This window comes from Perca fluviatilis, chromosome 17 (assembly GCF_010015445.1).
Source record: "Perca fluviatilis chromosome 17, GENO_Pfluv_1.0, whole genome shotgun sequence".
Lineage (NCBI taxonomy): Eukaryota > Metazoa > Chordata > Actinopteri > Perciformes > Percidae > Perca > Perca fluviatilis.
The window spans coordinates 7,089,444-7,112,592 of record NC_053128.1 but is presented as its reverse complement, the minus strand read 5'-3'; the positions used below and the strand labels follow the sequence as shown (position 1 = coordinate 7,112,592).

Genomic DNA, 23,149 nt, shown 5'->3' with positions numbered 1-23,149 from the left:
ACTGTGTTTCGGTCTATCTATGGGAAAACAGCACCAAAAACAACCCAATCACCCTTCATCTATTCCTCTACGGAGTGCTGTTGAGTCTTGTGTGTTAGCTTTCAGTCCATCAAGCACTGCTGCAAGTAATAAAGAATGGCTTGCTGTTTTTAACTGAAGCAGGTCAGGAATTCAGGCATGTTTTACTTCAGTAAACATGTGAGGCAGAAGGTCAGCACTGTTGTCAATAATGATCAAAATGGAAATTTATAGAATCCAGTTTAGTTTTTTTATTTTGCTTTTGTGCTTAAAACTAAAGGGGCAGTTCACACAAAAAGTCGTAATGGTATCTATAAATGCAGATATCCAAGTACTACATGCTTGCTCTTGTGGGAATTGTTGGGTCACTGTTAATTATAGAGTGTGGTCTAGAACAGGGGTCTTTTTTAAGCCAAGGATCCCTTAACTAAAAGAGAGACAGAGCAGAAGATACTACAGATATTGTATAAAATGAAGTTGCATATTAACCTGGGCCTACAATAACGTTTAGGGTGGTCTAAAGCCTAAACATACCTTTATTGCAGAGAAAACTAAGCCATTAAAATAGCCTAATAATTGTTGGCATGACTTTATAAATCATGTTATAATGTTACACATACATGTGGCACAGTGAATCCTTAGGAGGAACTGGATCTGTGGATGGCCTTAGTGACTACCTTACCTATAGGCCATTAAGCCTATCATCAGTGGGGATTTACATTTTCTAATATTTCTGTTGGATTCATGTTAAGACTTGTACTTTTTTTTTTTTAACTTTAAAAATGACACCCTGTTGAAGATGTCCCCACTTCACAGGCTGAAAGGTCAAAGGCACTTCATCGGTGCAGGCTGGGCTTCTCTTTTGCTCTGGATGCTTCCAGTGATAAATACTCAAAGTGTGTTCATAAAAAAGATTTCTGAGAAGATTTGATGACAAACATGACAGGAATGTCAGCCATGAAGAAGGGAGTTGAAATGGTTAGTGTGCCATTTCAGTATGTCGACAGTTTGTCTTCAGTTCATGCTGCTCAGTTACACTGAAACTCACACGGAGCCGGTTGACTGACAAAAATAAATAAAAGTCTCCTTCCTGTTTTCAGCATTTTATCCGAACTTCACATTTTTTGCTCTATTTTAGTCCTGAATAGTTTAGTCCTTTCAGATTTCACCCACCGTCTCCTTTTAAGGCCAATTTTTCTATAGATGGTAGAAAAACGATGCGTCTATGACATGACCCATAGAATGTTTGGGTTTGTCGCCATCTTTGTCTATCACTGTAGACAGAAAACAAACGTCAGCAGAGCATAGGTGATGCTGAGGTAGGATGACAACACAGGTACGTCTGAGGTAAGCTGAGACAGCTGTCCATCAAGACAAACACGCCCCCCCCCCCCCCAAAAAAAAAAGACCTTCTTAAGACAGCTCGGGCTTAGTTTTTGTACCCTGACAATACCTTTCACCAAGCGATTGAGACGACGGGAACGCCCTCCAACTCTAGCAAGACTCTCATGATTTGGAGTATTGGAAAGGAGTCTAGGTTTGGTGTAAGGTCAGCATCAATGGACCCAAGATTTCCAAAATCAGCATCAATTAATGAAATTTTGGAAATAAAATTGCTTATGGGAAAAAAACATATTGATTTTGTGTTTTGGAGCATTTTGGAAATGTTTCCCCTCATTCACTTCAATACAGCCAGTTTTCACTGATCAGCAGCTGGAGGCCATTAGAATAACAGTAGACAGTTGTAGCTATAACACAGCTGTTCCCTTAAAGCTATAGTGTGTAGTTTCTGTCGCCCCCCCATGAGGAATTCGAAGTAATGACAACCACATTGTCGGCGCATCCACATGATACAAGCCTTCCGTGATCGCGCACGCCCCCCCCACCCCCACCCTCCTCCACACAGTTGCTAGTAGCCAAGGAGGACACGGAGGAAGAGGTAGTTATCGTCACTCGAGTTTCTGCGCGGAAAAGTCACCGGACGCCACGATCTTCTGAACATAGCCATACTGAGAAATCCAGAGAGAGTTGTGTGGAGCTGATAGTCTTAATTAGCTTTGTAGCAACTCATTTGGCAATGGCTTACATTACATTAATGGACGTTAATGGAAAGTTAACTAAAGCTTTAAAATATTAAATATTAAAAACAAGTAAGCAATATATGCATAGGCAAAATCTACCTTTTATTTAAATTAATTGTTTTTCTTTTCTTTTTTTCTTCTTTTTTACACTTTAGAGGTTCCGGACTTAGTTATTTGCGGGTTTCTCGGGAAGCAAATATTGTAATGGATTATAACTATTAAATCAAGAATATAAAAAAAGGAAAGGAACATATTGTGACTGTTTCCATTCTAACGCAGTCCGTAGTATTCAAGTTTGCTGCTTCGGAGCACGGTGATGCTTTACAGAATTCGCTTTGCTCTACTCTCTGCCTCGCTTGGTGCGAGAAAACTTTGGTCCATAAGACCGCTAAAAACTGCTTTAGCTTCAATGCAAAGACACGAAGGTCGGTACTTGGCTGGGATTATGCTCTCACTTCTAACAAACACGGGTCTTGTCTGAGGACCAGGACTGTTCTGTTCCGGGTTTTTAAAGGCATCATTATCACCTTGAAAAAGAAAACACAACTAAAGCAGAAACTGTTCCTAAAAGTTGTTGGTGTGAAAGCGGCTTGATACCTGCAGCTTTTTGAGGTCCACTCAGAAAAAGGAAGAAGAAAAAAAAGACTCCCTTTATCTCTGTTGCTAAGTGTTGCAGAGTCGTAGCTCTATCCTCTTTTCCTGCTTCAGAAAGCCCAACCCTGTCTTGGCTCTGACATTACCACATAAGCCTCTCTAAAAGCCAAGGAAAACCCCCAGTAAAATGAAAGCAGGGTGACGTCTTCTTCCAGTAAGCCAAGTGGATGTGAGAAGTAGATACCATGTTGGGTAGGGCAACCAGGGGGGGGGAGACATGTAACAGTATTCATAAGAAACCATTAATCTCCTCTTTATAAGCTTTTGATCCAAGCTATGAAAGGAGCCGACCAGTCTTGGCAATGAAAACCAACGTTGCTGGGAAATTAGGAGATCTGGAAATTAACCAGAACAATGTGGGCACGTTTGTGTTTGTGTGTGTGTGTGTGTGTGTGTGTGTGTGTGTGTGTCTCTCTCTCTCTGCTGGCACACCTTGAATTCGGAGATGTGTTATAGCTTGTCTCGTCTGGCAGAACTGAGACCAGTTGAAGTGTTGTTCTGCCAAACTACTCGTCATGGCAGGAGCACAGAGAGGAGCAGCGACGGGGTGAGGCAGCAGCCACCTATCCCAACGTTTACTGTCAACACAACGCACGCTGTAACCAAATCAGGAAGAAAATCACCAGGAACTTTCACTTTCTCATATTTCACAGAAAAAGCTTTAACCAGGACTTCAAACCGTCCAACTTTGTAGGCACGGTCACTGTTTTTTTAAGCCGGCTTGATGTCTAAAATACAATTGCAGACAGAAGACGAAGAAAAAATAGTCGTTTCCGATAGGTTGTTTTTGATTCCAGGATTTAGTTGGTTTTTTTTGGATCATTGTGGCCCAAAGTAAGTTAACCCCTCCGGCCCTTTCTCCGGTGTTGTGTCCAGACGTAGATTTCCCTTTGGCCTTTAGTCGTGGATAGACAATCAGGTGCTGTTGGACGATTCAACAAGCACTTCATTTGGAGCATGCTGCCACTTTTACTGTTAAACTAAAAGTGCAATAAAATCCATGTTTACCAAAGATTTACTCCATATCGTTTTTCTAAACTAGTTTGTTTTGGCATGGATGTCGTTTTGAAACATTTTAATGGATGGAATCAATTTATTAAAATGAGCCTTGGCACGCTCAACTCACAATGAAACTTAGAAGACTTTCAAGACTGGGTGCTGGATCCTAAATGTGGATAATAATATACAAAAGGTCATTTGGACAGCACTCCAATTAATACTTTGTATTCTTTTTCAATAAGTGATAAGTTATACGCAAATAACTGATGCCCTAAAAAGGTACATTTGAGAAGATATGTGAAAATACCCTTTAAGGGTTAAAGCATTTAAACAAAGTTTTGTGTTGGATTTTGTAACGTTCCAAAATCTTAATTTTGATTTAAAGATTTTCATTTTCACTGTATGTATACATATGTATATATGTATGTTTCAATATATCAGTTATGTTTTTTTTTTTTTTAACTACTATTTATCGGTTTCGGTTTTGAAAAAACCCAGTTTCGGTCAATCCCTACACAACCCATACTACTACAGTAGAACAATGTGTTACATACATTAAACACGTTGAGCATGATGCTGTGTCTGTCATTATGGGAGGGGGGGGGAGGGGCAGTAACTCAGTCAGTAGGGAGTTGGGCTGGGAACCGGAGGGTTGCTGGTTCGAGGTGGACTGGTAGCTGGAGATTCACCTCCTTGGCACTGCCAAGGTGCTCTTGAGCAAGGCACCGAGCCCCCAACTGCTCGGTGCGCCTTTCCATGGGCAGCCCCCCTCACTCTGACATCTCTCCATTAGTGCATGTATGGGTAATGAGCATGTGTGTGTAATTCAGGTTCGTGTGTAATGTGTGTAATAACAACAGAGTGAAAAACATTGTAATTTTCCCTTGTGGGATTAATAAAGTATACATTATTATTATGAGATTGATACATTGTAATGAACCTACTGAACAGTCTAATTAAAATTGTCAAAGGCCTAAAGGGATGTTGACGTTTGTAGTGCCATGTAGTTACAGTCCTGCATTACTTTAGAGAGAAGAAGGTTCCTAAACCGTTTCTCTTAGAGGGCTACAGATATTAAATTAGACAAAAACAAGGAAATAAAGGTTTTATATATATATATATATATATATATATATATAATATATATATATAATATATATATAAAAAAGATTTTAAGTGGAGACACTGCAGGGTAACAAAAGAAATATTTTAACTGATAGAAGTCACCATGAAATGTCCCCAGGTGAGAACTTACACTAAGACAATCTTTTGTCTTTCTTTAAATATGCAAATGAGGCATTGTGTAATGCTAACTTTGACTGAATTTAGGAGAAATTTAAATAGGCACAGTGGAGTAAAATAAACGCCTAAATATGTATTTCCCCAATAGTCCGAAAGAAGACGTTGCAGAAGCAAAATAGCCCCAAAACTCAAAATTGAAAAATGATGTTTTAGTCTGTAGCGTCTCCCCTTAACATGGACATTCATTCTTGAGTTTTGGAAAAAAAAAAAGTACTTATAAACACATACATATACAGTACATAACAAATCAATCCAAGCGGAAAGGCTCAACTGGGTCCTGACAAAGATAGACTTACGAGAACACACGCGCGCGCGCTCACACACACACACACACACACACACACACACACACACACACACACACACACACACACACACACACACACACACACACACACACACACACACACACACACACACACAATCATGTTGTTTTCTCCAGCAGAGCAGAACCTGTTGTTATGAGATACAGTGAAACTCCCACATCTGTGTTTGAGCTGCCTCCTACTCACATGTTTTAAGCTACATAACATGGTCCTGATTTATAGAAAGAGGAGAGTCCAATTTCAGAAAGAAGAAGTGAGGATTTTGCCGAAATGCAACATTTCTATATTCTTTAAGAATATGCGAATACGGTATGTTTCAATAAAAACAACCGGATTCGTATATGGGCTTTTATTTGTATATATATACTGTATATATTAGTATTACAGTCAGTATACCCTGACCATACCTCCTGTTTACAGAATAAATATTTTGAGAATCATACACAAATTCCGATGACCCGAAACATGCATGTTGACAGTTACATTTCATGAGCAACCTTAGGAGAGCTTCTTTAGTAACTAGGATCATATTTTGTGGTTTTGAATTATTTACTTTTTAAATTTTCCATTCAAGAGTTTTAAGAAAATGTAATATAATTAATTTTTTTGTGTTGTAATGTTACTTTTTATTTTTTATTTTCATGTTTTGTAAATTATAGAGTGTGGTCTAGACCTACTCTATCTGTAAAGTTTTGAGATAACTCTTGTTATGATTTGATATGATAAAGAAATGTAATTAAATAGAATATCTGTGCTTCATTATTTATATATCTGGAAATTTTTACTTAGGGCTGGGCAATAATTCAATATGATAAGCTATCGTCTTTCAATGGAATCATATCGTGATGGAATTATACTTCGAGATACGTGATATACAATTACATTGCCTGAATTGATAATAGCAAGCACATACTAACTCAATTTTCTCAGAAAATCTGTTGTGAAACATTTTGAGGGAATATCATTTGAAGAATTTCAGATTTGTGTTAACATCACATTATTTTTTTTGTGCATGCATGTAAAAGTCAGTATATAGCTGGAAATTATGTATTGTTTCTGAATCATTAAAGTTGAAACTGTTTACCACATTATTGATGATTATTTATCTAAAATCTCATTGTAAAAAATTTTTTGTGAAAGTACCAAGTAGCTAACCTTACAATATCGTCACCAATGTATTTGGTCAAGAATATCGTGATTTGGATTTTCTCCACATCGCGACCCCTACTTTTACTCCACTACAATTCCCCGTAAGAGTGTTCGTTACTCGTTACTACAAAAATAAAATCAGACGAAATTTGTCAGACTGCCAAAAAAAGCAGGTCTGACGAATCCTTGCTCGTAGATTGCAAGTTAACGCACGCTCCATTCCAGTCGGCGAAGGAATAACAGATAGCGTCATGGAAGCACCTGCTGCAGGAAGCTAGATACCTTAAGACTTTTAGTAAAGCCATATTCTAAAAAGGGTGACTTTAACTTCAAAGTTACCATTTTCCGGTAAAATACTTGCACTTTTACTCAAGTATTGTTTTCAAGTACTTTATACAAGACTGGCTGTGTAAGGCAGCAGTGCTAAACACTGAGCCGCAGTGCTAACCACTGAGCCACCGTGCCGCCACACATTTGTATTGTAATGAGCCCCAGGGTTGAGTTACAAGCAAGAAAACAGCTCTTCAAACACAACTCAGGTTCAACCCTCAGCAAACCTCCCTGCTGAAGTGTAGACACTGTAAATATCCTCTGTGTAGAGAACAGACATATGCAAAGAAATCAAGGCTCTGTTAGGGCTGGGTTTAAAAAAAACAACCATTTTCCTATTTGAATCGATTATTTTATTTGAATGATATTGATTCATAAAATCCAGAATCGATCTCTGTCTGTTTCATATGAAACTAGAAGACCTTAGGAATCCATTGATACCAACTGTGTCATGCTAGCTTGTTGGGAAGGGGGATAAAAAAATTAAATAAAATGTACATTTTGGAGAGGGAAAAACTGGCATGGCCGTTTAAAAAGTGGTCCCTTGACCTTTCATCTCAAGATATCTCAATAAAATGTCACTCAATACTGCACTTTATTGTTGTATTATGTTGACTGCTGTACTGGGTTTATGTTAGGCCTAAATAAAAAGTAAATTAATGTAAATGCTTTGGGGTCAGTTCTTTATGTAATCAGATACTTTTAATAATAATGCAGGTTATAGGGAACCTTGTACAACTGCAGAATCACAAAACTGGTATTGTAACTGAAATATCCCAAATCAACATTGAATCGGAAATGTAATCGAATCGGGACCTTTCGAATCAGAAATCAAATCGGGAAATGAATGGTGATACCCAGCCCTACTCTGTCTTCTCTCTTATTTAGCCTCCTGCAGGGATCTTTAACAGGGGGTCATCGGAGTCAATGCAGGTGGGCCTCCAAGTTATTGTTAAATTGTTTTTAAAAAGTCTTAACATGAATCCAACATATTATTAGCAAATATAAATCCCCACTGCTTACTGGCCTATAGTCAAGGTAGTCACTTAGGCCATCCACAGCCACATGTATGTTTAACATTAAAACATGATTTATAAAATCATGCCAACAATTATTAAGGCTATTTGAATAGTTTAGGATTCTATGCAAAAAAACGTATGTATAAAGGCTTTAGGCCGCCTTACAAGTTATTGAAAGCCCAGTTGAATATGCAAGTTAATTCTATAAAATATATGTAGTAGGGGGTCCCTGCTCCATCTCTCTTTCAGTTAAGGGGTCCTAGGCTTAAAAAAAACTTTGAAAACCCCTGAACTACTGTATACAGCATCTTCATGTACCATACACATAGCATCAGTGTTGTGACTAACACGTTACAAAAGTAACGCAATTACAGTAATGTATTCCCTTTATACAACGCATCACTAATACAATTTCAGTCAATTATACCCATTACAATCTCAGGTACGCGAGATCCAACGCATTTTAACCCGACATTAAGTGGTGTTTTTTGTTTTTTTTAAGAATTCACCAAAACATTTCGGCACAGAAAAAACGTCTGTGAGTGTCATTTCCTGTTGCTGGAATTCGGTGGTTGAAATGACTGCAGAGACGCAATACATTTGCGAAATGGACATTTTCTTCAGGAGTTATTACGCTGCGTTGAAGCGAGCTGTCCCGTCACTGTTCCCGCGGTCAAAGCCAGAACCAGAGACGGTACGGACAACATCTGTGTCCCAAAAGGTAACGGTACGTCAGCGCGGACAGCAATGTGTCCGAGCAGCTGACCGATGTAAACATGTCGGGAATTAATGTTCAAGCTTGCTACATGTAAATATTAGCATTAGGCCTACGTTTTATCAGCAGTCGAAAGTAACTATACCGTAAGCAACTTCAGTGCAATTCTAAGGTACTTTTAATTGGAGTATTTTCATTTTCTCCTACTTCATACTTCTACTCCACCACAATTCAGAGTCACGTAGGCTATTGCACGTTTTACTTCACCATTTATTTTATAGCTTTAGTTACTTTGCAGATTCTGATTAAAAATACAAAATATTATGAATAATCTATGATGTATTAAAGTGGATAAAGATGAGACTTTGTTGATGCTGTGGTGAAATTCACATGCTACCTGCCAAGTCATACTTCCACCGTTATTTTGGTGAAAGTAACTCAAAGTAACGCAAAAGTAGTGTAAAGCATTACAATTCAGAGACAGCAATATTGTAACAGAACTAATTACTCTCAAATGACAGTAAATAGTAATCTATAATGTATTACATTTTGGAAGTAACAAAGCCCAACACTGCGTAGCATGCCATTGACTCACTGTGTGTGTATGTTGCTGAGCTCCTGCTCTGTCTGTCTCTGCAGCTGCTGGAGGTGAAAGGTCAGCTTCTTACTCAAAAGGGCAAACGTCCACAGTCCTCCTCTCCCTGTGTTCTCCTCACACACCGAACCCTGATCACAAGACAAGACAGAGCGCTTATAGAAGCTTTGTAACACACCCTCACCCTCGCCCAGCCATACTGGAGGTCCACAAAGCAATGGCTAACTGGAAAGCAAACATTTCATCACTGATCCCTGACTGTAGGTTTAAATGTTGTCACTCTGTTAAAGCTTTAGCTTTAAAAGGTACGCAACCTTTTTCATAATAATGAACGTCCGTTACATTAAAGCCATTGCCAAATGAGTTGCTACAAAGCTAATTAAGCCTCCACACAACTCTCTCTGTACATCTCAGCATGGCTGGGTTTAGAATTTGGTGTCGTCCGGCGACTTTCGGGCGCAGAAATTCAAGTAAAGATAAACACCTCTTCTGAAACGAGAATCGTGTTTTATTCATTTTTTTATCTTCTGTGTCCTTGTTGACTACTAGCAACTGCGTGGAGGAGGGGTGAGGGGTGGCATGTGATCACATAAGGCTTGTATCATGTGGATGCACCGACAGAATTGTTGCCATTACTTAGTATTCCTCATGGGGGAGACAGAAACTACGCACTATAGCTTTAACTATTTCAATTCAATTGGGCTTAATTGGAATTAAAGTTTCAACAACAATGTCGCCAAAATGAAATTTGTCCAAATATTCGGACAGATCAAAATAAACAATAATATGAACATTAACACAATATAAGGATTGATTTGTATTAATTATATATACAGTATAATATGTGTGTGTGTGTGTGTGTGTGTGTGTGTGTGTGTGTGTGTGTGTGTGTGTGTGTGTGTGTGTCTGTCTGTTCGGTCGGTCTTTCACTGTCCCTCAGGTTGTGGCATGTTTGTACATATTGCTACTACATCTAGCTGGCCTGATTATCATGCTAACATACAGTGAATTGGCATGTTAACATCCATTTAGTTACCAGGGTGAAAGGGAAGGCCCCTACGTACTAGGCCTTAGAGAAAAAAATACAGTCTGCTGACAATAAAAACACGAGACAGACCAACGCTCCATACCTCATCACATAACATTTAGTCAGGGAGAGCATTTGATATGAGAATATATGTGAGGGATAATGTAGAGCGAGCCGGTCATTATTGCCAATTAGAACCCCGACAGGGCCATGCAGGACCCAGTTATACTTCGCAAAGGTCTGTTCTACATACAAACGGTCTGTTATACAGAAAAAAAACTGACCGTAGAATGCTGCGATTGACCAATCATGATTAGGTAAATACATTTTAAAATAAACTCATGCTTCAGCTCTCGGTAGTCGGCTGTGTCAGTCATAACAACATGTGGAGTAAAACTTAAGAGAGTGATTTATTACTGACAGACAGACAGAAGACAGAAAGACAGCACAGTGGAGGTGAAAGGAGACCGTCAGACTCAAGGATATGACGAGTAAAGATAAAGTTGGTGTGGGTAGCGCCTAAGCACGTTGTGAGTCTGAACTCGTCGAGGTGACAGAGATCGTCAGTGAGCGGCTGTGGGCTGAAAGACAACAGAACAACTGAGTCATTCTGGCAGAACACCAAGATCACCCTCATCCTCCCCTTTGTCTGTCTGTCTGTCTGTCTGTCTGTCTGTCTCTCTGTGTGACTCAGTCTGAGAGACATACTCGCACTCTTCACACAGAAGCCTGATTCAGTCCTCACCGTCCACATTGGAGCTTACGAGCGTAATTATAAAATGCGTCTTTCCAGACATTATAATTATGATACAATACAATGAGCTAATATAGGCCGCTTGGTGTCACTTTTTAAACGCAGCGGGTAACCCTTCAGGGACAGCTTTCAACGCGCAGGGTAGTCCTATAGTCTTCAACACGTGGTTGACAAGTGCTCATATTATGCTCATTTACAGGTTCATAATTGTATTTAGAGGTTATATCAGAATAGGTTTACATGGTTTAATTTTCAAAAAACACCATATTTTTGTTGTACTGCACATTGCTGCAGCTCCTCTTTTCACCCTGTGTGTTGAGCTCTACAGAGTGAGGCTTCTCACTTCTGTTCCATCTTTGTTGTGAGTCGCACATGCTCCGTAACTAGGTAAGGACTACTAGCCAGTCAGAAGCAGAGTATGAGGGCGTGCCACGCTAGCAGCTAGGCGAGCATTATAACGTGTGTTACAAAGTGACCACGTTTGTCTCTGAAGTAAAGGCTGGACTACAACAGAGCTGTTTGGAGCGGTTTGTGAACAGGGCTTTCTGTTGGAGATGGTAAGTCCCTTTGGGGGTGGACTTTGGGCTTTTTCACTTTATAAACCATTAAATTCACAAAAAAGATATATAACACAATAAAGGAAAGGGAAAAAGCCAAAAAGCATAATATGAGCACTTTAATTCACAAAACACTACTTTGTTAGGTTGAGGAAAAGATTGTGGTTTGGGTTAAAGTTCCCATGACATGGGGCTCTTTGGATGCTTTTATATAGACCTTAGTGGTCCCCTAATACTGTATCTGAAGTCTCTTTTATATAGACCTTAGTGGTCCCCTAATACTGTATCTGAAGTCTCTTTTATATAGACCTTAGTGGTCCCCTAATACTGTATCTGAAGTCTCTTTTATATAGACCTTAGTGGTCCCCTAATACTGTATCTGAAGTCTCTTTCCCGAAATTTGTGGTGGAGGGTGGGGGTGTGGCCTTGACCAACTGCCACTTTGCTCGTTTGAAAGCCATAATGTCTCTCTCTCATGGGTGGGCCAAATTCTCTGGACGGGCAAAGCAGAGAAAGGGCTTTCATTTTCTCAAAGGCAGAGCAGGATACCCAGGGCTCGGTTTACACCTATCACCATTTCTAGCCACTGGGGGACCATAGGCAGGCTGGGGGAACTCATATTAATGTTAAAACTTAATTTTCATGCCATGGGACCTTTAAAGTATGTTTGTTACCCAACTAATGCCGACCTTACACCAAACGACTTTTCAAGCGATTCCACTGTCTAATTTCCAGTATTATAAAATGTTATAGACCAAATCGATTAATTAAGAAAATAATCGACAATGAAAATAATGGTTAGTTGCAGCCCTAGTGAGTAGGGATAGACCGATTATCAGCCCTGGCCAATTATCCAGACGTTTTTTGGCAGTATGCAGATTATCTGTATTAGCATTTTATTTGACCGATAACGTTAATGAATTAAAAAGTGCGCTACTTTGGCTCAGCTACAGCTCTGTGTAACATTCCAAAATCTTAATTTTGACTTAAAGATTTTAAATTTTACTGTATATGCATATCGGTTCCAAATATCGGTTTCATTAACTACTAATAATCGGTATGGGCATCGGCCTTAACAAAACAGTATCAGTCGATCCCTAGTGGTGAGCATACTGTCTTTTCCAGACATCACACTCGTTTTACAAACGTTTTAAGGGAAGTTTAATTTAAACCCACAAAAGGCTTTTTGAAAAATGACATTGATTTAATAGAGCGGGGGAACCCGTTGGATTTGAGCCGTCTTTCTGAGCATGGCCTCGGGAGTGATCAACAACGAGGGGAAAGGAGAGGGAGGAAGACAGACAGTGAAAAACAGAGAGGGACACAGATTCCCACATCACCAAATCAAGCGAAACACATAAAGGGAGTGCTGATATAACAAATCGCTGTGTGGACCGTTAGGAGGAATGCCGTTAAGGCAGTGTTGAGCAATTAGCCCTGAAACTTCTAGCAAAGATCCATGTTTTTGAAGACATCAGGTTAAAAAAAAAACACAGACGGGTTTCAACGTCAGCAAAGACAGAATGACACTTGATAGCTCTGCTTCACTGGTGATAATCGTCCAACTGTTTTTACTGGAGGCGTCATGTTTCACATTCAGGATAAGCTGCTTTACATTTGTAGAAATGTAACTCATTAAAGAGTAGAGCTTGACCGATAAAGGATTTTTAAGGCCGATATCGATACAAATATCTGCTGATTTAAAAATCCGATATTCCGATGTATCGGCCGATATATATATTTTTTTAAATCCAGAAACTGATTTCCCTAACATTAGTTATTTGTAGTTATTTATGAGTCCTCACTAAAATAATATGATAATGCAGTTTAAAAATACACTTGTTTGTTTTATTGTCACAACAGAACAGAGGAACATCAAAATATATTAAAGTTCTGATAAATAAAATGTATAAAAATTAGTGCTGTCAGTTAAACGCGTTATTAACGGCGTTAACGCAAACCAATTTTAACGGCGTCAATTTTTTATCGCGAGATTAACGTTCTTTTTGGCCCAGCAAACTTTGTAGTTTTTTCACATGCTGTTATAACAACAAGTAATGTTAGAAAAACTACAACACCACACCGGATCTAGCTAGACCGGAAACAAAACAACAGGCACACTGGTTTGCACTTGCTTGCGAGCCGGTCAAAGACTAGTACACACCTGCAAACTAGTCGCTTTTCGACGAAAATCTGCGTTTTGAATGGGGTCCGAGACCCGGTGCTAATACGATACCGGTGCCTTAACGACCGTTATCTACCGGACCAAATAGCAATGCGGATTTCGGTGCCTTATTTAGGTGCCACTTAGATGCCTGCGCTTCTTTTCTGATGCTCCGAAAATGGACATTAGAGGGAACTGAAACATTGCCGCACAGGAGGCCAGTCAACACTACACTTAGCAGCAGGTAACGTTAGCCTACCGTTAGCTAGCAGCTAAACACGGTTAAAATGTTTACAGCTAAACGGTGTAAAGTGTGTCTGTATTTCACTGGAGAGGACTCCAACACCGGACTGTAGCTGCCGTTGTCTGAAAAACACAGTCATAATGTCATGTTGCACGCCTCGCCAGCCTCGTGGTGCATTCACTGTAATTGTAAAATACCCTTTTCCCATCCAGTGGCTGTTTTCACCGTTTTGTGCCCCTTTTTTTTTTAGATCAACTTTTTATTGTTTTACATTTTTGAACAATACAGAACAGACAAATACAATTGAACAAGGTACTCCTTTTTTAAATATATATATATATATATATATATATATATATATATATATCTCTATCTATCTATCTATCTTTCGGTTCAGGCACCGTTTTAAAAGTATTGTATCATGTTGATAAGAACATTAAAATGAGAAAAAAAATAATGGGACAAAAAGAAATCAAGGGATATTTAAAATAGATAAAAATGTGCAATTAATTGCGATTAATTGCGTTTTATTGCGAGTTAACTATGACATTTATGCGATTAATCGCGATTAAATATTTTAATCGTTTGACAGCACTAATAAAAATACAAACTTGAGATATGAAACCTAAAGGGTTAAACACGAGTGTTGCCAACAGGGACGTTGTGGAGTGCCCTCTGGTGGACAAACTATGCAACGCCCAATACTCATTACATGGTTGAAGAGTGTTTCGTCCATTTTTATTAAATTTTTTAAATATTAATTTATCGGCCATTATAAGTGCCGATACCGATAGTTTGGAAAATATCGGTATCGGTTTAAAAAATCTATTAAAGAGTAAAGTGTTTCATGAAGATTTGTCCAACTGGAAAATTTGACTTTTAGGTCATGATCGAATTCACCATTAAATACTGTTTCATTACGTACATCTGGTAGGGCTGCACAATAGATCGTCATCGCGTTATACACATCGCGAAAGGCTGCAACATATCGCGATAGACACAAAACAGTTAGTATTTAGTTGAAAGAAAATATCGGTAGAAAACCTTAAATTGTCATTCTTTATTTTAATGGTGCCTTTTATATTCAATATAATGTTGCGTTTGTCCATAAAATAATGTTGGAAATGATTTCCTTTCATTTGTTTTGAATTCAACAGGCAATTTGTTGTATTGTAGAAGAATACAGAAAGCAGCAGAAATGCTGAGTACTAACTGAGTACATCTGAGTAATATCTGTTTAGGTATCGCGAGTAATATCTTCATCGCGATATTCAACAACATAAATCGCATATTTTCCTCATATCGTGGAGTCCTCTATCTGGCACCTGCGGTCAATCATCCTTGAGGTATGAATTATAAAAAGGATTATCAAAAAAGTCCTGTACATCAAAACCCATTTTTATACCCAATGCCATTACCACAATGACTCATCAACATTGATTGTCGTTTAGCTCAGGAAAAGGATCTCCCTCCCAATTTATGTTTATCGGTGTTTTAACACACGAAGTGCCAGAATTTCATAACTAATAGAATTGCCGTGACCGCCAGATTCCAAACTCCATAATCTCTCATGATAAATACGTAAATTGCAATATTAATGCATCTATTGTGTTAGGATATCTTTAGAAAAACGTAATAACACTGAAATGTATATTTTAACGAGTTTAATTATACATTTGAGTAGTAATACGTGTTTTAATAATTCATATCGTAGCCTAGTAAACCGTAATTATTTCATACATTCATATCCCGAAAAATGTGGTGTGGAAATTCTTCTTGAAATTTGAACATTTATAACCTAACCTAACCTGGCACTGCCTCCGTTATGGTGTCTGCTGCGGTGCGCAGCACTGCTCGGATGGGCGCCGCTGCCCTTTTTTCCTCCATAAACTCGGCTCTCAGCTCCTCTGCCAGTTGCTGCATGAATTTCCTCTGGGCAATTTTACTGCTGGTGCACTCCTTGGAGAGGATGTGAGCAATGATTCCAGCCAGTTCAAGCATGTATAAAGTCATATGAACACATAGACGGCCACTGGCCATCTACGTGTACCGCGCCTTTCCCAGAGCGAGAGCCCGGCGCATGCCTTCTGATTCAGAACAGAGTCCATCCACGCCGTAGTAGCCTATGTTACCGACCCTGGCTTTGCCTTTGGCCCATCGGTGATGCCCACACTTGTTACTCGAGACCGCTAGTCTTACGTTTTTCTGACAGACTATGATTATTACTAAGCAACCAAGATGAAAAACAATACCGCGAAAATCCGAGCGGTCATTATGACCGTGTATGGCCAAAATAGGTAAAAGTGGTTGTATTTTCTTTGCCTTTTGTGTAATTTATATAAAAAACTATTTTAAATGAAAATACAGACTCTTTTAGGAAAAGTCAGGTACCAGCAGCATTGTATTTTCTTATTCAGCAAAGTTATTACACATATAAATTTCAAAATTACCGTCATGGCCGTTCTAGTGTTAAGCCCCCAACATCTCCTTCCAGGCAGTGCTAACTGGAAGGCACTAGGATTAGGCAATGGTTAAGGTTAGGGTTAGGTGCCTTGAAGTCAACGGTCGCAGCGCTGCCTGGAAGGAGACGTTGGGTGCTTAAAACAGCATCAAGCCCAATTTATGTTTTCATCTCTTTAACATTTTTTTAATTATATGGAAAATTCCTGAAAAACTTTTTGCATTTTTACCACAATACACCTTGTCATTGTACTACACTTCACTGGTTTGTAGTGATTAATCAACATTATAATTGGATTATAATACACTGTGGCAACATGATGCTTTAACTTTTCGTGTTGTACTCAAAGTAGTTGGCAAGTACAAAGTAACTTTACATAAGGGATAATATAGCCTTCAGTTTGTAATGATTTCTCATCATTTACCTGTTGCTCCTCAGTGAATGGGGATTGTAGGACGTGAACTTTGTCTTCTATCAGCTGCCGTAGTTTGTCTAGCGAAGCAGGGAAGTCCTCTCTGTTTCTCTGGAACTCTGGACACTTTGAAAGAAAAGAGAGACGGACAGAGTATTTCATCAACTTTCATCACAGTAACCCTCGCACATCAACATCAATCTGATTGGGTTTCACAACCAACAGCTTTGGCAGCAACCAAACACCCCTGGGAGTCTGATCCTATTGGCTGCTGATAGTAGTGAAAACATCTTTTAAAGCTATAGTGGGTAGTTTCTGTCTCCCCCATGAGGAATTGTAATGACAGCAAAACTGTCGGTGCATCCACATGATACAAGCCTTACGTGATCGCACATGCGCCCCGCACCCCTCCCCAATGCAGTTGCTAGTAGCCAAGGAGGACACGGAGGATTAAAAAAATCAAGATGGACTCTTCGGAAGAGGTAATGATCTTCACTCGAATTTCTGCGTGCGAAAGTCACCGGACGACACAATCTTCCGAACATAGCCATACTGAGAAATACAGAGAGAGTTGTGTGGATTTTATTAGGGATAGACTAATTATCGGACCGTTTTTTTGGCAGTTTGCAGATTATCTGTATCGGCATTTTATTTGTCTGATAAACGATAACTATAATTAATTAAAAAGTGCGCTACTTTGGCTCGGCTGCAGCTCTGTGTCGGTCCCTCTGCTTCGGTTCCACTCACCACTGAGTCTGACTTAATGTCCCGCCCACAACACTATCCGACTATCTGTTACTGGGTATGTTGAAAATTTCTAGTTTATTAAATAATTGCGCAAGGCATTTAAACAAAGTTTGGAGTTGATAAGTAGGAGTTTGTAACATTCCAAAATCTTAATTTTGACATAAAGATTTTCATTTTCACTGTATATGCATATTGGTTCCAAATATCGGTTATCGGTTGCATTAACTACTTATAATTGGTATCTGTCTTAAAAAAAAAACAGTATCGGCCCTTCCCTACATTTTATCTTTTGCCATTGGTTTTTACTTTGACTATCAGTGACTGTTAATAGAAAAGATAATAAAGCCAATATAGAAAGACACCCAAACCTTCACAATTGTACCTAGCTTAAAATGAACTACAGTTTTTTAACTTTATTAAAAAGTATCAGTTCAGGCACCGTTTATGCACCAGCACCGTTTTAAAAATATCGCTTTAACACCGGTATCGGAAAAAACCCAAACAATACCCAACCCTAGACATGACACTGTCATGAACACATGACACTGTCATTACTAACTAACCCTAACCACATGAACCCTAACCCTAACCAGTCATGACAAAAACCGAACAACACTAACTAAAAGAAGCGTTATGTCATAAACGACTTGTTTATAATGTTTGCAACACGTTCATGACAGTGTCATGTCACTCTTATGTAGATACCTTCAAGTAAATTGTAACCACTACCTCGCTCTGTGGAAGTTACTGTTCAAATCTGAAGCAGCGTGCGTGTCATCGAATAAGGTCTGATATCTCCAATGACTGGGCTGACTTTGTACCCAAAAAAAGCACAAAAAGAAAAGTAAAACTAGAACACCTACTGTAAATGTTACGTTATGTCAAAGCAAAAGTGGAGAACTTCTATAAAACTTTATATTTTTAAGTTGGTTTCAGCAGTTTAATGTCAAATTGCTCTAAAGTACAACATCAGAAATGTTCAATAATGTTGGCAACAACAAAAACAAGTCTGCCTACTGAACAGAAGCTTTTCCCACCACCACTGTTTGAAACCCCCCACAGAGAGACACTGTAAGACTGTGCTGCAGCGGCTTATCCGGGTGGCTCGTATGCATGTTTTTTTTTTTCTCAAAAGGTGGAAATCAATCTTCATACATACATAAAAACTACAGATGGACAGCAGGCAATTAATTTCCTAACTCGCCATATGAGTAGGTACATTCACAACATGAGTGGGCTGCGCGTTCGTGACACAGGGAGTCTGTGTTGTCGGATTAAATGCAATCAAAACAAGTCCATTGTGTTTTAATCCCTCTGAAAAAGATCTTGTTGTTAAAATGATGATGGAGGTAAGACAAAAAAAGTCCTACACATTCTGGATTCAACTAAATCAAATGTCAGTATGAAGAAAAACAAAACCTGATGAATGTGGGATGGCATAATTCTCTCCTTTGTTACTGTCCAACCCTGTCTCCTTTAAATTATGTTTCTATACTGATCATTTGTTTTCCTAATTGCATTGGGAAAACAAATTCGTACTCTGTAACGTAGTTTCTAAGAGACAGGGTTGTACTGTCAGAATAACATCGTCCAAGGTTTGAAATGGAAATTCCTGCACAAATGCTGGTATCTGTAGCACTAATTCAGCATTCTCTTAACGTTGGTAATCCCAGTTAAAAAAGCGTCCTTAATGAACACTATTTCCCAAAAGCCCTGAACTTTTGTGGGTTCGACAAAAGCGGCTGCGTTAACTTTAGACAAGACAGCAAAACGCTTTATAAAAAGGGCCAAGACTTATTAAATGAGACTCCTTTTCCACCCAAAATGTATGGATGTGTAAAAAAACAAGTTTAGATGTTGTAGCCTACGTTGCCAACCATGCTTGTAAATCTGCATGGGAGCTGTAGTTTTTCTGACTTTCTTGTAGCTGACACGTGCGGTGTGTGCCAGGCGTCTACTAGCTAATTATCTAAGGCTTAAAAAAAAAACATAGCTAGACTTACAGTTAGCACTTTAAAAACTTACTTTTCACTAACACTAATAATTTTGTAAACGCATATTATTCCAATACCTAGCCTTAAAGAAGACTAACTTCACTATTGCTTCCAAATTACGAAAACAAACTAAACACCCGAATACTTCGTTATCAAAAAGGCTAATTGTAGAAACGTGTCTAAGAACAACTATTTAAAAAGCCAGTTTTTGTTTGAACTAATGCTTAAACAATATCAAGTATAGCTAGGATTCCCAATGCTGAGGCTTTAAAACTATATACTAACTATATAACTAAATATCCCAATACCAAGGCCTAAAAAAAAATAGGTTAGGTAAGCTAACTATGGCTAGCTAAATTTGCATGTGCAGACGTCAACTGATGCATGTCAAATGCAGGTGTGTTGCAAGTAAGACGTTTTTTTAAACAACAAATGTCATTTTTCGCTAAGTCACCCAGTAATTAGGCTATAACCAACTTTAAATATTGTTACTTAAATGATTTCAAAGGATTACGTTTGGTAAATTCTTCAATACTAAAGCCTTAAATAGACCAAGTTGAGCAATGTTCTTCAAACTAAGAGTTTAAAAGGAACCACCTTTAGCTAACTGTCCAAATACTTGTTAGCTCGCCCATTGTTTCAGCAGAAACTTTTAAAAATGAAATTTTATCTCACTGTTCTGATGCTATGTAATAGCTTCGGAGCTGTAAAAGGTTTCTAAAATACTCACTGCAGGACTTGGAGAGAGAGAAGTGTTCATGATGACAGATGGACTTGAAACTAATTTCCTGACTGAGCTCAGACCACAGGGGGTTCCTGCGTGCGTGCGTGCGTGCGTGCGTGTGTGCGTGTGTGTGTGTGGGCTGCACTGCTGTGTACATAGAGATGACCCTAACTACAACCTCCCCACTGACCAGAATGGGCAAGCAGATAGAGACAGCATGTGAGTTTGCTAGTTAATATCCGGCCAGAGTTTGTCAGGGTTTCTGTGGTTGACTGATTGGTTTACTTATTTGTGTGTGTGTGTGTGTGTGTGTGTGTATGTATGTGTGTGTGTGAGTGAGAGAGAGACAGAGAAAAAATCATAAGCTGTGAAAGAAGGGAGGAGTCCAAGACTTCTTAAATGAGACCCCTTTTCCACCCAAATTCGCACATTTGTGTCAGTGTGTTACTATTTTCCAATGAAAGTAGCTAGCACTAGCTACAAAAGTCGCTAAAAGTAGCCAGATGATGTCATATGCTCATTAAACTGGGCCAAACGACACCAAACATAAAACAGGATGAACTACTGTAAATATCTGGAACAAGATGTGTCTCAATTCCAGACTGCATTCAAAATACATACCATATTAAAGCTTAAAAAAAGAGCATATTTTGCTATTACTGTCCAGACACTAAATATGAAACAATATAAACAAACTAGTCCAGTCAAGTCAGCGCCATGGAATAATAAACCGTGACTAAACCTGAGGTTGGGTTTGATCAGAATTCTAGTCTTCACACCCCCACCCAAGTAGCAGGAGTCCTAATTCTCACCCCAGGGTGTGTCTGGGTGGGGCCTGATGACTGTGGCAGGTTGCCAAGTCAGACACACCTTGATAAGCAGGTATTAGAAAGGCGGGGCCTCCATGCATGTCTGCAGCTCTCTCTCCCTTTTTGTTGACTTTTTTCTTTTCATGCTCTGTTTCTGTATCTCTCACACACACACACACACACACACACACACACACACACACACACACACACACACACACACACACACACTTATGTAACAAGATTAAAAGTCTAAAACCCAGCCAAATGCTGCAACAGTCTAAACATTTCTACGGAAACTGTTGGACAGAACAAACGAACAAAAAGTAGTTTGTCCTGATGATGACGTTAAGATCTAAATGGTTCATCCTCTGGGGAGCAGGAATGAAATCAGATAATTTCAGGACAAGAGGCAAATTACATTTTGATATCCATTGTCTAAAAATTTTGATTATGTCATCATGGTGTAGCAGTAAAGGTCCGGTCACCGAAACGTATTGGGATTCCTCCTTGGGGGGAGCATGATTATTCACAGCACATTTGATGGAAATCTGGCCTGTAGCTGTAGAAATAACCTTTCCATGGACTGGACTGTGGTGCATACTTAATGACCACTCTGTGAATTGTACTATGGTATTCAAGTTGAAGTACTGTAGACTAAGTATGAAGTAGTGGAGGTGAAATTTAACTTTTTTTGAAAACTAGTTAAAGTTGCAAAAAGGTTGTTCAAGCTAACTTGTTAGCAAGCAGCTGCATACGTACACATCCAGCAGACACAGAGCATCATCATCCCATTTACAGTAGAGTCATGTTTGTGGCCACCTGATGTAGTCCAATGTTCACTTTTCTTTTAGCTCTGTTTAGGTCTTACCACTTCTTGGAAAAACATCCGTCTCTTTAGGGGTCTGCCCATTGGTCTGAAGGCCCATTATTCTGAAACCCCAATAATTCAAAAAATGTCCTATTGGACCGAAAGCCCATAGGCCAACGCCCTGTTATCCTGGAAACAAAAGCTCACTGCTCCGAAGGCCCGTTACTTTGAAAATACACACTCTGGAGTTGGAGTTCACTGACCTTACTATTTGCCAGACTATTCTTCTTCTTCTCGTAGAATTCCGGGAGTGTAGACGCTGCTAAACTTAGAACTGTGCACAGGTCAAATATGAACTAAATACTTACATACAGTCCTGTGTCACGCAGGAACTGAAGAAAAAAGCCTGAACTCCCAAGTCCTGCCAGTCTAACAAAGAATACTTTTCTTTCTGCCCTATCCTTTTTACATTCTAGGAAAACCTGCCTTACGGTCTCAAGACTCCCACATTTACACAAGCCAGAAACATGTGAACAAAGAGTAATTTAACCCACAGTGCCCCAATCTCAATCTACACAGATTAACGGGACAGAGAAGTATAGAAACATCTCTTCTTAACTTTAGGTTGTATAGAGAAGTAGTGTCTACCCCTGACTTCCTTTTCGCACCCTCTCTGCCATTCTTTTATTAAGCCCTCTTTAATCATTTCTCTCAGTCCCACTCTCCCCAATGATACATGCACATCTAGACCAGACTCTATTGACATACTGCTCGATTTAACAGATACTTCATCATGTTTGTCTGTTGATCAGCAGGTAGTGTACTGTACTGTAAAACCAAAATTTCAGGATAAATACAAATTAACAATCTGCAGTGCAGTGCAAAAACTACTTCAGTAAAAATAAAACTATAGTAAAAGAGTTTCTTTTTCGTCCCTGAAACACACAGCCAGCAGCTCAAAGGAGCGTCCCATTCTTTTCAGATGAGACACTGCAGACTCTCCCTGTTTGAACAAATAATAATATGCAGTCAAGTGAGGTTGCATCTCCTCCATCAAGTTATGAATCACTCGATCACCTCTTGTTATTAACATAGTCTGTCTTACACTGTATATCCTTCCTATGTGATGTGCAGACTTTAAAAAAACAAAAAATCATCTTTATCGTTCATTTCTTTCTCACTTTAAAAAAATGAAAATCCCACTTCACTTTTCTATGCTAAATTCATGTATACTATTTTATAGAAATTCATTTATAT

General features: G+C 39.0%; 1 protein-coding gene across 2 annotated transcripts in view; it reads right to left on the bottom strand.

The window, feature by feature from the left end:
- LOC120545814 (cingulin-like protein 1) overlaps positions 1-20,344 on the bottom strand; it is a 67,839-nt gene extending 47,495 nt beyond the window's left edge. For both annotated transcript variants that reach the window (XM_039780422.1, XM_039780423.1), the window contains exons 1-3: positions 20,279-20,344; positions 16,820-16,933; positions 9,189-9,319 (exon numbers count right to left, since the gene is read on the bottom strand). In XM_039780422.1, coding sequence (XP_039636356.1) covers positions 9,189-9,319; positions 16,820-16,933; positions 20,279-20,308 — 275 coding nt within the window. In that variant the 5' untranslated portion in view covers positions 20,309-20,344. The remainder of the gene's footprint in view (positions 1-9,188; positions 9,320-16,819; positions 16,934-20,278) is intronic.
- Positions 20,345-23,149: the final 2,805 nt, after the last annotated feature.